Genomic DNA, 16,396 nt, shown 5'->3' on the forward strand with positions numbered 1-16,396 from the left:
GTTTAAAAAACGGGTAGATGTGGCACTTCGGGATATGGTTTAGTCTGGTCTACCCTTGATTAGTCTAGAGTGGGCTTGGTAGTGTAGGTTAATGGTTGGACTGGATGATCTTAAAGGTCTTTTCCAACCTAGATGATTCTATGATTCTATGATCTCTCCTGAGGACCATGCCAAAATGACCTGCATAATTTAGCTTAAATTTAATTTTTAATGCAAGTTACAGACTAGTGACACCTAGCTGAGGGGGGAAGTACTTTGAATATGCATAATCTTCTGTTTTGTATGTATCTTCATATTTCCTTATGCAGTTACGTATTTGCATTCTGAACTATGTTTCTTGACAGGAGTCCCAAAAGATTTGAAATGCAGTGTGTAAAATACACAATCTATACTGCAAGGTGACTATCAGAATTGAAAAGAATTTTTAAAGTTTCGGCTCCTCATGAAACCATGCTTAAGATGTTGCAAAGTATTAAACACACCTGTCTTCCAAGTCCTTTAAGATACTGAGCAGGTAGATTCTGTTCACCTCAGCATTGCATTCACCCTTAATGGTACAATGCCAGGAGATACGATCACTTCTCTTGAGCTCTGGCGTGTTCTCGATTCACTGCTCTGACCTTAACGAAGGGAACGTTTGGTAACTGTGTTGCTTAATCGTCTAACAAAGTAACTATTAGAAGATACATATCTCTGGATCTTACGGATTATGTAAGTACTAACATAACTTAAAAAATTGAGAGACTTACAGAAAAAATAGGAAGATGTTATTTTAATTAAGCAAAAACAGAGTTATAATCACTCTTTCTAAAAATAAAATTAGACTCTTTATCAATCCTTAACATCTGCATTTAATATTTTCTTCTAAACAAAAATACAGATGCGATTATGTAGCAAATTACAGTCTTTGACAATGTATAGTATTTACCTTCTCTTATGCTTGCTTTAATTCTAATTTGGTCATTAATACTTGACTCATTACTGCAACTTGTTATTTGTAGTAAAAGTGCCACAATTGAACTATAAACATGACATTGCCATCTTAAAACTGCTTTGCTATAAACTGTAGAGAATATACAGAGTTACAAAGTCATTGTGTTTTTATCAAAATATACAAACCCCCCCAAACCTAACACAAGCTATCAATATTTTTCTTATGAACTATACAGTTATATAAAATATTTGTAAAATTATCTTTATATTTATAAATATTCTACCTTATTTGCTTTGGTCTATAATCATCATCATACAAGTCCACTTAGAAGTTATCTTTGTGTACTTTCTTTGAAACATCATCGTACTTTCCTGCATTTACTCTTCTGTTATCCTTATTTAAATGGAACCAAAGCTGCCATGAACCCAAAATTTCTCAAGGAGTTCATAGCATTCACCAATGATAGAATAAATAAGTGGACTATATTATTACTTCAATCAATACTGTATTATCATTTCATTTGTAGTTTTATTGTACCCAAGGGGTTCATAGCATTCACCAATGATAGAATAAATAAGTGGACTATATTATTACTTCAATCAATACTGTATTATCATTTCAATTGTAGTTTTATTGTACCCAAGCTATAGTTTCTTTTAAAATATTCAAGAAGACGAAGTAAGTAAAAAAACCATGTACCATATTTGCACGTAGAATGAAGCTGAGGTTCACTAACCTTTGTCCTGACTTAATTTTTTAACACTTCATAGAGATGAATGTACATGACTGATTGAAAATGCAGATACAACAGAGCCCTATCATATAAACTGCAACTTGTACACATACACCCTCTTTGACTTTTTAAAAATCTATTAATCTCAGTTAAAATTAATCACATTTTCACAAAATAATACTAATTGTAATATTTTGGTGATGTCTTTCAGAAGCCTATTCTCCCAATTCTGAGCAACCTGTGAAGCCGTAAGGCTCACCATAACCTTTCAGTGTGGCAGGATGAGGGAGGCAGAAAGGCCAACACTTCTTCCTCCAGCAACCCGCTCCAGCCACCTCTCTGCTCTGGGCCCACCGCGACGGGCCAAGGGACACTGCGACGAAGCGTGCCTGGGGCGAGATGCTGGCTTGGTTAGGGGGATCACTGAGACGGGATGTACAAAGGTTAGATATTGTATTTAAGGCATGGGGATGACAGGGAACCCCACAAACAGGCCCTATCCCTGTTCATACTGTAGGGACTGCCTCAGGGATATATATGGCAGCAAGAATCTCAGTATTTACCTACTCCTCCCAAAATCAAAGTATTTATGGGGAGCTGCTCTGTTGTTTGTTGTCCAGGCATTATTCCAGGATGAGGAGGAAGACTCTGTCTAAATCTCCTCTTCTTCTGCTGAGAAGAACAGTTCTTTCTGAAAGACGGGAGTTGCACACCCACCAGGAGGTGGACGTTTATATACAGGATTTCTTCAAGCTAGGCTGTTTCAAGAGGACAATTTTCTTTAGACAAATGCACCTGAATAGCTCTACCAGGCCACTGACATCGGGATTTATGCAGTTTGGAAGACTAGCTATCGTGAGTTCCACTGAATCTTTATTAAGTGTCTCAGAGACATCATAAATCTGGAATACTTTCCACACAAGCACTCAGACTTAACGGTTATTATGGTAACTACAAAACTGAACATGAAAAGAGGTTTAAACTACTGAGTATGTTTGTAAATGTTGTTACAGAAAAGCACGCCAGAACTCAACTGTACTTCAGCAATACCCAAGTTCATGAAACATTTCCCACCTTCACTTTAGAATACACTAAATTACAATTATTTTGTTTATAAACACATTACTGTTAAAAAATGCAATATATCATTTCTGCAGCAAAAATTCCTTCTACAGAGTACACTGTGAACCTACCTATTTATTTTGCCTAGAATGCTTCTGACTTAAAAACAGCACTGTAAAATAGTTCGGTGACTAGTTTCCTGTAATGCTAAGTAGAAGGGTTTTGGTTGGTCATATTTTTTTCTTTTTTTTCATTCTCTCTCTCTATATGTTAGAAGTCTATTGTGGCAAAAGTATTTTGGGTCTTTCACATTAAGTTTGTATTATTGCAAATACTAGTTTTTCTTTTCTGAGTTATTTTTCCCTCTTTTGCATATATTGACACGTTTAGATGAAGAAATTTGATCTTAGTAAATGATACTCATTTGAGTAGAGACGTTTCCCCATTCAATGCATCTGTATTTTCTCCAATACATAGTTTTGCATTTTTCCTCTCTCTCGCACAACTGTCACTCAGAGTATAACTTCTGGAGTTACATTTTGTATATTTTTTACTTCACTTCCTTCTGAGCCAAGGAAATGTGGATTTTCCAGAAGTTTAGTGCTTTCATTGCAAAACTGTTCTTTTCTATCTTGTGGACCTGGGCTTTTGAATAGATGTTTCTTCTGGTGCATACCCAGAGCAGCTGCTGTCTTGCAAATTTTGGGGCACTGAAAGCATGCATATCCTTTTCCATTATGCTCACGTACATGTCTTTGCTCATGGTTCCTTTTAGTAGAAAGATATAAGAAGCTCTGAAAGCAGAATTGACAGTGATAGCGTTTTTCTCCAGTATGAATTCTTTCATGTATTTTGAGTGTTTCATTTAAAGTGAATGCCTTATTACAGTATTGGCAGACAAAGTCTTTGACACCCAGGTGAATACGTTCGTGTTTCTGTAGATTTCCAGGAATTGAGAAACATTTACCACAGGTTTTGCAAGTGTAGGGCTTTTCCCCAGTGTGACACCTCATATGCATTTTTAAAGTGGATGGACTTTGAAACTGTTTTTGGCATAATTCACAAATATAAGGCTTTGAAGTAGCTACATGCCAGTGTACGTGTTCTTGAATTTCTGCAGTGGAAGATTGATCTCTTTCACAGAGCTCACAATGAAGATTAGGCATTTCTGCGTTCTCTTCTTGACTGACAGCCTTTTCCTCAGGAGCATTCCTGAGCGCATACTCTCGACTGCATGTGTTATGGCTTTCCATAATGGTGTTCTTGCTTCCGTGCTTTTTCCTCCATTTGGTCTTTTTCATTTTTCTTAGCTGTTTGGATTTCTTTTTTGGTTTATAATTATAATAGGGTCTCCAGGGTTTATCACTGGAGTCCTGGTCACTTACATCATCACACATTTCTGTGAGCTCCAGGCATTCTGTGCTATAGAGCCTAGATGGGCTTCTTTCTTTTATCTCTATTTCTGATTCCTCAGTTAGATTGTCCTGTTTGGACTCGTGTTTAGATTTTCGGCCCCTTTTACAAAACAGCTTAGATCCTAATATATGTCTTTTTACAATAGCCTCATTACCAATTTTTACTGTTATTTGACAAAGAGGCGCAACATTGCTGTCAGTAGATGTTCCGGGTAAGGCAGGCTTTGCAATATACGTTTCAGTTTTACTTGATTCTTGGACAGTATTTGTTGTTTTGCTAGATGAACCTCCAGATCCTGTGACATGCTGCGTATCCTCAGTTGCTTCTGCTCTGTTGTACAGCAGCGTTTTCTTTTTCTCCTTAATAGTTTTTGATTTTGTAATGCACTTCCCATAATTATCTGACCCATATTTACAATCATCACTTACAGACTGACTAGGTAGATTATTTGAAGATTCTGTCTTACTGTTTTCTACAGAAGTGACTGTTTTACTGTGCATTATTACTGATGAAACTCTGCTACTGTGCATTATAACAGAGGGTGCAGAACTGCTGTAACTGATAACAGAGGTTGAATTTTCGTTCACATTAGTTAAAGACACAACTGAGGAATCACATTCCTGAGAACCAGAGTCATTTGCAGCAGTGGAAACTCTTTTTTCGGCTGTGAAAAAGTCCCTTTGCAGGTCAGAATTCAAGATACCTACTCCCCAAGAGGAAGAATTCTGAGTATTCGTGGAAGCTGCTGTATCATTACATGAAGATGTATCCAAGGTAAGAGTTCTGTTGTTTGCTATTATACTACTTTGAAAATTCAGCGGTGGTAGCTCAGAGCTAAGAGAACTTGGAATGAAACAGTTAGTAGAAGCAGCTTCGTTAACTTGGCTACTTGTTTGAACATTTTCATATGAAGAGTTTCGGTAGGACTTATAAGGTAGTCGCCTGCATTTCATAGGTAAAAGTCGATAAAGTTTGTATGGGTACATACTTGGTTTTAAGCCTCCGTTGGCTGTCTTTTTATTTACTGAGAGACGATGGTCAATTGCATGGAAAGACTTCTGATGATTTTTTAGTATGTAGTAAGTCATAAAAGTCTCCAAACAGAAAATGCACTGATACCGTCTTTCTCCAGTGTGCCAGATCTCATGTCTGGTGCGATACTCAGCTAATGCGAATACTTTATTGCAGTAGTGACAAGGATATGTTCTTCTCCATGAATGCACATTTGCATGTCTTCGAAGGCTAGACAATGTTACATAACTACGCTTGCAAACGATGCACGTATATAATATCTGCCCATCAACAACTTTAACCAAATGATCTGTTTCTGGTAAAGTGCAGTTTGCATTAGAATAATCAGCAATGCTGTTTTCAGACAATAGAGGCTCTGCATTTGCATATGAACTTCCATTCCTTCCATCCGTAGCAGTATAGTTATCTGCAAAATTTTGTTCATTTCCATTGTGAACTGGTAAGCTACTTGATCTCATGCAGACTTGTTCATGACTTTCCAGTATATTTAGATTTGCAAACTGTTTGCTGCAGTATTTGCATATGAAAGTTTCCTGATGCTCTGAATGGAGCTGAAGATGAGTACTGAGTAACACCCTGTCATTGAATGATTTTGCACAACAGTTACAGTTGTAAACAGGTGGAACAACAGTTGCCGCGGATCCAGAGACATTAGCAGAATTGTTTTCCTCTTCTCTGGGTAAATGGAAATCTCCTGCTTTATTCTGAGGTTTTGGAAAGGAAATAATTGTCTGATCAGTAACTGCTTCATGCTGGGCTTCTGTAGTGGTTACTGTAGAGGTCGGTACTTTTGCTATAGCCAAACCAGGACCCTGGGGCTTAAAGGCTGTCTTAGGAGTACTACATGCTTGTTTTCCTGGCTGAATGAGTGGTGTGGCTTGGAGATTTTCATAGTGGTCTTCACCCATCTTGTATGAAGGGCTGCTGTCCTGTTCAAGAAAAGCTGTTCCTTGAAAAGTATCTCCCCCAGAAGAAACTGCATAGGAATGTTCGGCCAGTGTACTGGCTGGCTCAGCATCTTTGCAGACATCGCTCCTATCGAGGCTGATGGGTGCTTGTATTGTCTCAGATACCTTTTTAAAGCTTGCCCTCAAATCAAGTGGAGAAAACAAAGTGTTCTCGGTTTCAAAAATTGAGAAGGCATTTGTAATTCGTGGTCCATTTGTCACAGCGGAGTCTTCATGTCTCTTTTCATGTTTTTCCTCCTTGACAGTGCCTTTTTCATTAATACAGTATGCATAGGGGCAGGGAGAACTTGAAAAATTAACATCTGTAAGATCTTCTAGAAATGATATTCCCAGTTTCTTCCCTGCAGCTGCAAGGTCCGTTACAGTCTCCTGCCTCTTAACAACTACTGTGGAACTGTAGATGTAATTCAGTATTTCTGTAAACACTTCAGCTTTGAGATCATCTAACTCCAGTACATGACCTGAAATACAGATAGTACGACTCCAAAAAATGTTTTTAAAGTAAAGGCTTGAAGCTGCCAGCACATTACTATGGGCTTTAAATTTGGTATCTTCCACAATTATGGTGACATCACATAAAATACCCCGAATGCGCTGTTCATTTAAAATAGAAAGTACAGTGTCACTGTGGAAGTCGTCCTTGAGATCCTTTGAATGGGACATGACTGTCATCTACAAGAAAAAAAAAAAAGAATGTAAATATATTTAGAAGGCATTTTTTATCCATTTCAGTTACAGATCAAGTTTATAGTTCTATATTTATTTTATATATTTTTTATTTATTAACTTTTCCATTTTAAGAAAGAGTAAAATTTTGTCATAGCATTTCAGGTTGAAGTCATCTTAGGTTCACTCGCGCCAACAATACTGAAGGTAATCCATGTACATACAGATCAAGGATGCAGGAACACCAGCAGCTCCTCAGCAGGAGGCAGAGGATCTTCTCTGTCCCCGCAGGGGTCTGTTGCCCACCCCGTGCCTTTCACTGGGGACCGCAGCCACCAGCCTTCTGTTGTGCCAGTGGGTGCATCTGCTCAGGTTCACACTGAATGACGCACTGAACCCTTGAGGTAATTCCCCCAGCACGTGGTTGAGGTATTTGGTAGATGTTATGGGGAAGGCTGAATTGCTGTGGTTCTGTGGATACTGAGGACTTTGTTTTCTGGGGCTGCTTGTCAGACAATGACTTTACAACACAACTGCATTCGATCCCCTTATTGAGCTGATATTTAAAACAGGGATCAGAGATCCCATGCAATAAAATTTCAGTTGCAGGATAAGGCTTTATAAACAAATGAATGCACAAGCAACACAATTTTGTAAACAACAGCGGAGTACCTGTAACACTATTTATGTAAACAGAATATTATTTTTTCCAATAGTGATTAAATTTTATTAGATAGTTTACACTTACTTTAAAACGACTGAAAATTTATAAGTAACTGAATTTATAAATTCAGTGAGTAAAACAAGTAGAGAGTAATAGAATGTTTTTTTCTTCAGTTATAGTTTAGAATTACAGTGTTCACACTTTATAATTCGAGTCTGTTCTTAATTTCTACCAAATAATAAGATTTAATTGCAATAGTAAATACCGTTAAATAACTGCCAGTTTATAATAATGAGGTTTAATGCTGACAAAAAATGTTTAGATAAGCCAGGCTGTTACTGTGTGAATATGCTGATTTATTTAATTGAGATAAAAGATGCAAAATATGAATGAAAAATAGACTGAAAAATTTTATGAATTTGACAGCATGTATCTGGAGAAAATCTCTGATATAACCAGATGATTTTTTTGTTTTGTTCAAAGTCAGATCTGTACCATACAATGAGGTTTGTTCCTTTTTTTCCATCTCGGAGTAGTGTTTTCAACTACTACTGCCCATTTCTGTCTTCAAGTCATGAAGAAATAGTTGTCCTACTGGCACTTACCAATCACTAAGACCCTTTTCTTTCAACCTGTGGAATCAAAATGCACCTTAAAGAAAATGACCAACTTACAGAAATTTTGTAAGATAGGTTAAAATAGTACCATGCTGTAGTGCTCTAGTAAGTTAGGAATACCTTCTAAACATTCCATCTACTGCTCGAAACTTAAATGTTAAGCTTGCAAATCTTTATGATGACGTTTACCCTCAAACAGTTTGCATTAAAAATGCCAATTTGATCCAAATGGTGAAATAAAGGTTTGACCCATATTCACTAAGCAAACAGCAATGGCCATTTAGAACACATTGGCTCTCTTACCCAAGCTATTTGACAGTAATCCTTTCTTGAAAACAGGGTCTTTACCACAAAGTAAGTAATATGGGACATACCCTTGCTCTAGCTAATCTAGTTACACTTTGGACACTTTATCACAAATCCACCAACTACTTCACTGCAAATCAAATTACACAAAAACCAATGACAACCTTACTGTGAAGACAAACACAATATACTATGAAAAAGATCATAATTTGGTACATTGTGGATGCAACTTGGAAGTAAAATTTGTACTTTGCAGCATGGCCACTGTTTCTATCAGGAAGGTATTGTATATGCAAATGGCCAAAACTTCTAATGGGCGAGAATTTTCAATGCACTGAATTCAGAAAAATCAAAATTGTGATTCACAAAAAATATGTCTGATGCTTACATATGCCATGGATGTCAAGAAATGGATTCATCAGTATAACTGTGATAGAAATGTGGATGTGCATTATTTTGATTATCTGGTCACTCACAGCAGCTGTAAATCTAAATGCATTGTTTTGTGCCTTTAAATCTTAAAGTCATAGTTTATCATGTGTTTGTTTATTACACTTATTTGGCTTAAAGTAAGAGATATTTATTCATTTGGAATGATAACTGGAAATTCACAGAAGTTAGGTATGGTTATCTGCTTTGGTTTGGTATCTGAAAACCCATATATAATTGTAGATAGTTTCTAGCATAGAATCATAGAATCGTTTAGGTTGGAAAAGACCTTTAAGATCATCCAGTCCAACCATTAACCTACACTACCAAGTCCACACTAAACCAATCAAGGGTAGACTAGACTAAACCATGTCCCAAAGTGCCACGTCTACCTGTTTTTTGAACACTTCCAGGGATGGGGACTCCACCACCTCTCTGGGCAGCCTGTTCCAATGCTTGACCACCCTTTCCATGAAGAAATTTCTCCTAATTTCCAGTCTAAACCTCCCCTGGCGCAGCTTGAGCCCATTTCCTCTTGTCCTATCGCTAACTACTTGGGAGAAGAGACCAACACCCACCTCCCTACAACCTCCTTTCAGGTAGTTGTAGAGAGCGATAAGGTCTCCCCTCAGCCTCCTCTTCTCCAGGGTAAACAACCCCAGTTCCCTCAGCCGCTCCTCATAAGGCCTGTGCTCCAGACCCTTCACCAGCTTTGTTGCCCTTCTCTGAACACGCTCCAGCACCTCAATGTCCTTCTTGTATTGAGGGGCCCAAAACTGGACACAGTATTCCAGGTGCGGCCTCACCAGCGCCGAGTACAGGGGGACAATCACCTCCCTGCTCCTGCTGGCCACACTATTCCTGATACAAGCCAGGATGCTGTTGGCCTTCTTGGCCACCTGGGCACACTGCTGGCTCATGTTCAGCTGGCTGTCGACCAACACCCCCAGGTCCTTTTTGGCCAGGCAGCTTTCCAGCCACTCTTCCCCAAGCTTGTAGTGCTGCATGGAGTTGTGACCAAAGCGCAAGACCTGGCACTTGGCCTTGGTGAACCTCATACAGTTGGCCTTGGCCCATCGGTCCAGCCTGTCCAGGTCCCTCTGCAGGGCCATCCTACCCTCGAGCTGATTGACACTCCCACCCAGTTTGGTGTCATCTGCAGACTTACTGAGGGCGCACTCAATCCCCTCATCTGGATCGTTGATAAAGATGTTAAACAAGACTGGCCCCAAAACAGAGCCCTGGGGAACACCGCTCGTGACCGGCCGCCAACTGCATATTGAGTCTTCTACAGAAAGAATACTGACAAGAACACTTTTCTTCAAACAAGCAGCCACTATCCCATAATTGATTCTTTTTTCTCATTGACAATGTCTGAGATTACATCTGACTTGCTCATGTGATGTGGTATTAGAAACCAACTGTCAGACATCAAAAACATTTCACAACAGGAGCTATTGAGAGAGTTATTTCCTGAGTATAGGAAATAAATTATGTCAACTCTACCTCCCAGTGACCTGCCCCATAGGAACTTGCCTGTGTTTTTTCTGTTTCTTTACTGGAAACAGCTGGTTTTAGTCCAAAGACACATCATCTGACATACTGTTTGCTAAATATATCAGACTGCTACTTCTATACTAAGAGGCAATTATAAGCAAGGCCTACAAACCCAATTGGTTTTAGTAGAAGTCTTATTATTCAACTAGCTATTTCAAAATCTATCCTCCTAAGGAGAAAAGTGAATATTTTCAATTTCTGCTTGCATGTACATAGATTGCCAGTTTTTGTAGTCCTGGATATTTGGTATGCTCAGTAAAACACCAAACTAGATTCCTTGTGTAGATAGCAGAAACTATAGTTTGCTACACTGAATTTTTTTGCTGTGTGCTAAACTATCTGCTATATATCTCACTGGAAAATTACACAGAAAAATTCCAGAGGAAACTGATTTTCAGAGCCAACACTTCTTGCTTCTCTGTCTCAACCTATGCATTCCCCAAATAGCCCATGTATTCATGTGTGTAATGATTCTTTACTGCCTTTTATTTTGCCTGTCTTGCTTCTTGCATTTGTGAAAAATGTTTCTGAAATGCTATAAAATCTGAATGCTCTACCTAGCACACACATAAATGGAGTATTTTAGAAATATTTTACATTCCATTTGCAGTTCATACTGCAAAAGGAAAACCTGCTCTTCAGTTTCCAAGGATGTTCTAAGATACACAGAAACCAAGATACACAAAGATCAAACTTTTCAGATGTAGTATTATTATTAAATATTTTCGATTAAAACACTGGAAAGTCCATTTAGAATGTTACTATTCTTCTGTATGATTTTTATTATAGAATTATGGAAGAAATTCAAGTATTATTTATAAATGTTGCCCAAAACACATGTAAATATCATTTGACCTATGAAAGGCCAACAAAACTCTTCAGCCTACTAAGCCATCCTTTTTTTGACACAAATATGTGTGTTATTTTGATACTTTTTACTCTCAATCCAGACATAAATAGTTTCTTAGGAATCTGAATGATACCTTTGTAGTATACCTTAATAGTCTTTGGTGCACCTATAGATAACTTTAGCTTCTGAACAGGAGAATTTTTGATTGGGAGTTACCTTACTATTTGCAGATCTTCCGTGAAAACAATAACAGACTTAACCTGTCATTGGAAGTTGTTGAATCACTTTGAGAAATAAGATTTAAATATTAATCTGAAACTTAAGTGTAACAGTCAGCAGGTTGATTAAACTATAATGTTACTTCTTCTGACATTAACAGAATACCACTCCAGGACAACAGTGAGAAGTGAAAATATTAGAAGTTAATGGAAAGATCAGAGATTGATGCATCCAAACACAAATTTGACTACTTATACCTCACAGATGACACTGCTAATTATGAATACTAGAGCAGCCAGCTCTACATGGACGCTGCAGAGGGAAGAAGCTACTGTTTAGTATTACTTTGAAGTAAACAAAGAGATCACAGGAAGTTTTACTGGCTGATGAATACAAAATATAACGAATACAAAATTTTTTACTACCAAAGAAGAACTGCCGCAATATAGGAATATTGTTTTTAACTTTTGCTAAACTTTTGAAATCCACTGCCAGGCAAGTGTACCCCATTACATATGGGAAGAGATTATTTTATTCCACTTTGGTTGCCTCAATTTGAAAGACAAGCTAGTGGCATCAACAACAACAACAAAGAAAACCCATTAGGGCCAGTTGCTAGTACCCAGGCAAAATAAAAAAAAACCCCAGCAAGATACTTGATAAACTGTAATAACAGTTCTCTCTCTGTTTTCTTATTCTACGCATTCCTGCTGGGATTTTAAAGATGCTAGTGTTTTCTGGTACTTATCAACATGACACTATGGAAACATGTTCACTCATGCTCAGTTCCATTCCACTCTATTAACATACTTTGAAGGCTATCTCTGTTTTGTTTCCGGCGTGTTTCCCCAACTGAGAAGGAACATTCATCTGTATCTAACTCTCCCAAAGGGCACTATTTTGTTCTAGAGCAAAAATAGGGCTAGGCATCATGAACAAACAAAGCAAAAACCAAACAAACCCAAGTACAGACACGCCACATCCCCCCCAGCTCTACTATCCTGATCCTTGTCCACCTGGAAACCTACTGTCCAACCATCACTTTTATGACGGTAGCTCGGTTTTTTATGGAATCACTTCACCAATCCCATCTGGGCTGTATGGCTACCCAGGGCTGCCTTGACCAGGGTCCCATCAGTCTCCTTCCAAACTCAGGCACGCAGGGAAGTTTTAATGATGTCTAATTATGTTTACTAGCTTGCAGTGGCATGTAGCTTAGTGCTCCGGTCTACATAGCTAGACATTATTTCTATATTTTTTCTCTTTTAGACTCTCGCTGCTTGCATCCTTCCCTATTAATATAGAATACTTACCTTTTCTATTTGTTAGAGCCTCATAAGCATTATAGACTTTAAATCATTTTTTCCAGCCTTGCACTGTTTCCTCTAGCTTTTAATTCAGACAGCTGGGTGTGGGGGGGTGGAATTTAGCACGAGAATATTGTGTTAGTATTAGCAGATCTCTGAAGCCACCAGATGAACCATTCTTTCAGAGTTGTAATTCTCTCCTATTATTAGCATCCCTAACTCGTTCTCTCACTTCCTACTTTACACTTTCTATGATCATTTCTCATCGCATGGAAAAAAGCCTTTAAAACCTTATCAGTGCTCAGAGCAGGCTTATGGAAAACCAGAGCAAGCCCCGTCTCTCCAACAGGGCACTCTGTAACTGATCTGGCTCTAAAAATAATTTCAAAAAAAATAGATCTCCCGCTGCATGTCCGGTTCTTTCCGATATCAAAAGGTTTCATCCTTTTGTCCACGTCCTTGCTGAAACTTTTCATTAACCGGGCACTTTTAATTAACCCTCCCCGAGGAGCAGGCGGGCGGCGGCTCGCCCGGTCGCCCACACGGTGGAGCTGGACGCGCGCAGTAGAAGCCCCGTCCCCTTTTCTAATTAAAGCAAGATACGAAATAAAGGCTTTTACAACTACATTAAATGTGAACTGCTACCGCGGCGTTCAAACGCGATTGTCTCGTAATCCTGCACGAATTACACACAATACAAGCTCCTGATGCGGCACGCTAACGTCAGTCTGTATTTGCCTGTCTTAACGCGGAGACTCTTGAGACATCAAACATTTGGCAACCCGTCAGCTGCAGATAACTTGAAGGCACTTCCTGTTTATGGGTAATAACTGTACTCCGGACTAAATTAAATCTCTAGCCGAGGAAGCAACGCGTATTAACCTGCAATACGATTTCTCCTCGCAGTAACAGAAACGCTTACGCAATTTTACGCTCGAACGTAGCATAACTCACTGTTTTTGAGCTACCTGGCGATTAAACCCATGTCTTTGGGGTTTTCTCTAGCAGGGAGGCAGACGCAAGCGGCAGGAGCTCAGCGGGAGGGCGCGCCGGGTGCGCGGGCGCGGGCTGACGTGACAGGTGCCATCTTCCCGGCGGCGCGTGGCCCGCGGCGCCCGCCAGCCGCGCCGCAGCGCGAGGCCCGCTGACGGCGGCAGGACGGCGCAGCCGCCATTTTGCTCTGATAATCCCTGGTAATCAGATTTGCCTGTGGCTTGTGAAACACGGGCTGCTTCCAGCGCCCCGGCTTCCTTTCGTCGTTCCCTGACTGCGACGTTATTTTTCGTGTGTCCATTTTACAGCAAATGCTTTGTGCTTAATTAACGCAGCCAGCTGGGATATTTAGCGTATCAGCCAAGTTGTTTATATGCAAGGACCGTAAATTTAGGAAGATGAGGAAATGCAGCGTTCCCCTCGCTCCATGGTCATCAATGCAGTTTTGTCCACATCATTTAGAATTCCCCTTAAACCTAACAGAGGATTTTGATTGCCTTACTCTCCTTCAAAGCCCTTCTCATGTGAAGGAAGAGAAAGCATTTATGGAGGTACATGGCTCCGTGCGTATAGTGCGGAAGTTCTGCAACTTCCCACTAAAAAGGAGAGATGAAATATTGCCCTGAAAAAATCTGAAATAAATTACATCTGGTTACTGAAGTATAGTCACATTTACCTTATTTTCCTTATCTGATTATATTAATTATCTTTTTTTAAGCATATACAGAAACTCATACAGTATCATGAGGATGTTTATTTTAAGCAGTAGTCTTACTCTCTAATTTTGGTTTCTTCAGGTTATTTACTGCCTCAGGAAACAAGTGCAACAATACTATTAGTGCTTCATAAGCACTAACAAATGCTTACCTAGATAAAGAAGGAAGCAGCTTGATTTCATTTAGCCCGATGCTCCAATATATTTGGTACAGTCTTCCTATATATCCTCTCTCTGCCTCTCACTTTAAATAGCCAGCAAAACCTGTTTTTCCAGGTACTTGGAATCATGAAGCTAAGAGAAAAACCAGTCTTTGAGACAGACAGAAAACACTGTTAGAAAAACGGGCAATGTGCTTTTGTCTTAAAGCTTGCTTGAAAAATACTAATTTTGCCCAAGGCTAATCTGGGTTTACTTTTACAAGCTATTGTGTGTGAGCTTTTACTGGACAGTTACTTCGTTTCCAAATCTTAAGTCTATGCATTAGAAGCACCGAATAGTGGGAAATGATTCATTTTAAACAAAACAAAACAAAATTCACAAGCACGAACTATTTTATCACTGTCACCCTTGATGGGCCTGGGAGTTACAACTTTGCTAGAGCCCCTTCATAATAAATGCTGTTTATCATCTGAGGAAACTATTTAATATCAACCTAAGATATACAATCTATTATAAGGCAGGAAGGTCTTTATTCCAGCATTCTGTCTTGGAACTATCATATACTTTCCTGGTTTTTTAAAAGATATGAAAAGAAATTTGTTCTTGTCAGGAAGTTTTCATAGTTTTAGTGACTGATCTATACATCCCTCTTCTTTCACTATTTTACACAATCCACATTAAAAGATCATCTTAGCAATACTGAACATCTCTGTGGAAAGCTTAATTACTGCTTCTGTATCACTGGAATTCTTATAAATAAGTGCACCTACTGAAGCAATGAGTATCTATCAGCTTAGGAGTCCTGCTACCAAAAAATAACCATCTTTCATCTCATGACAAACCGAGCTGTTCTTATCAGTAGCTGTTTACCAACAGCTGTGGGAGGTGGAACAAATAGTTGAAGAACACAGCAGTATTGACTGCAAAAGCAAAGTACATCCCAAAGTTTTTACAACCTTCTTTTTTACTCCAACCTACATAACTGAGAAGCAAAAGCTTTATACTCACATGTAGGTTACTTTTAATCTTGGACTTTGTCTACTGCTTATTTACTGTTGTTCATTTATTATTGTTTTAGGTGCACATATACACATTAATATGTATTAATGAAGATTTCTGACACAAGTGCTATAAGTATTTGTCACAAATGCGTTCTCAGTAACAATACAATAATATGGATTAAATTAAACCTGTTGTAATCCTTTAAAAGAAAGAAATGCATTACTGAACAACAATAAATACAAGCATCTTCTTAGATTACAGGAAACAAATTTAAGGAAGATTAGGTTATGAATTTCCCCTAAATCTTAATTAAAATTGGCTATTTTAAATTGTTTTGAAAATCAGATGCATAACCGTCATTTGTATAGCAGATACTCCCAACTTAGAGACATTATTTGTACTTGACTATTTGATACTCTAGCAGTCTTGATATCTATAGACAATATAACAGATTTGGAGAAAAAACGGACTCATTTTTTCTTTCTTTCTCTCTCCTTTTTTTTAATTGACAGGGTGTTTTCTTATGGCAACTTCAGTTCATCCACTAAAAAAAAGAATCACCTTTTCTGTGACTAGTACTGTAATTGAAGGTACTAATTTCCAGATAGATAGAAGATAGATATATATATTTGAGCTACTTGGAATTCACAGTCCCATCAGCTCCTTGTGTATCAAAAATATTCTTCAGAGTAAAAAAGTCTTTATAAGGCCGTCTTGGCTGCACCCAAGATTTTACATTCTCATTATAATGTTTCATGTAAAAC

General features: G+C 38.5%; 1 protein-coding gene across 2 annotated transcripts; it reads right to left on the reverse strand.

Moving 5' to 3' along the window:
- Window positions 1–2,041: 2,041 nt before the first annotated feature.
- Window positions 2,042–13,781, reverse strand: ZBTB38 (zinc finger and BTB domain containing 38). Of its 2 annotated transcripts, none has more exons than XM_075716880.1 (2): window positions 13,729–13,781; window positions 2,042–6,817 (listed from the first exon to the last, which is right to left on the reverse strand). In XM_075716880.1, the coding sequence occupies exon 2, from the start codon at window positions 6,815–6,817 to the stop codon at window positions 3,242–3,244; it is 3,576 nt and encodes a 1,191-aa protein (XP_075572995.1). In that variant the 5' UTR covers window positions 13,729–13,781; the 3' UTR covers window positions 2,042–3,241. The 2 variants fall into 2 exon arrangements, with proteins under 2 accessions (XP_075572995.1, XP_075572994.1); XM_075716879.1 differs by having other exon boundaries at window positions 13,715–13,777.
- Between the last annotated feature and the right edge of the window lie 2,615 nt (window positions 13,782–16,396).

The sequence above is a fragment of the Pelecanus crispus genome, chromosome 9 (assembly GCF_030463565.1).
Source record: "Pelecanus crispus isolate bPelCri1 chromosome 9, bPelCri1.pri, whole genome shotgun sequence".
Lineage (NCBI taxonomy): Eukaryota > Metazoa > Chordata > Aves > Pelecaniformes > Pelecanidae > Pelecanus > Pelecanus crispus.

Bases quoted from the DNA above. Each gene is read 5' to 3' on its own strand.
- ZBTB38 (XM_075716880.1), bottom strand. From the start codon at position 6,817: ATGACAGTCATGTCCCATTCAAAGGATCTCAAGGACGACTTCCACAGT.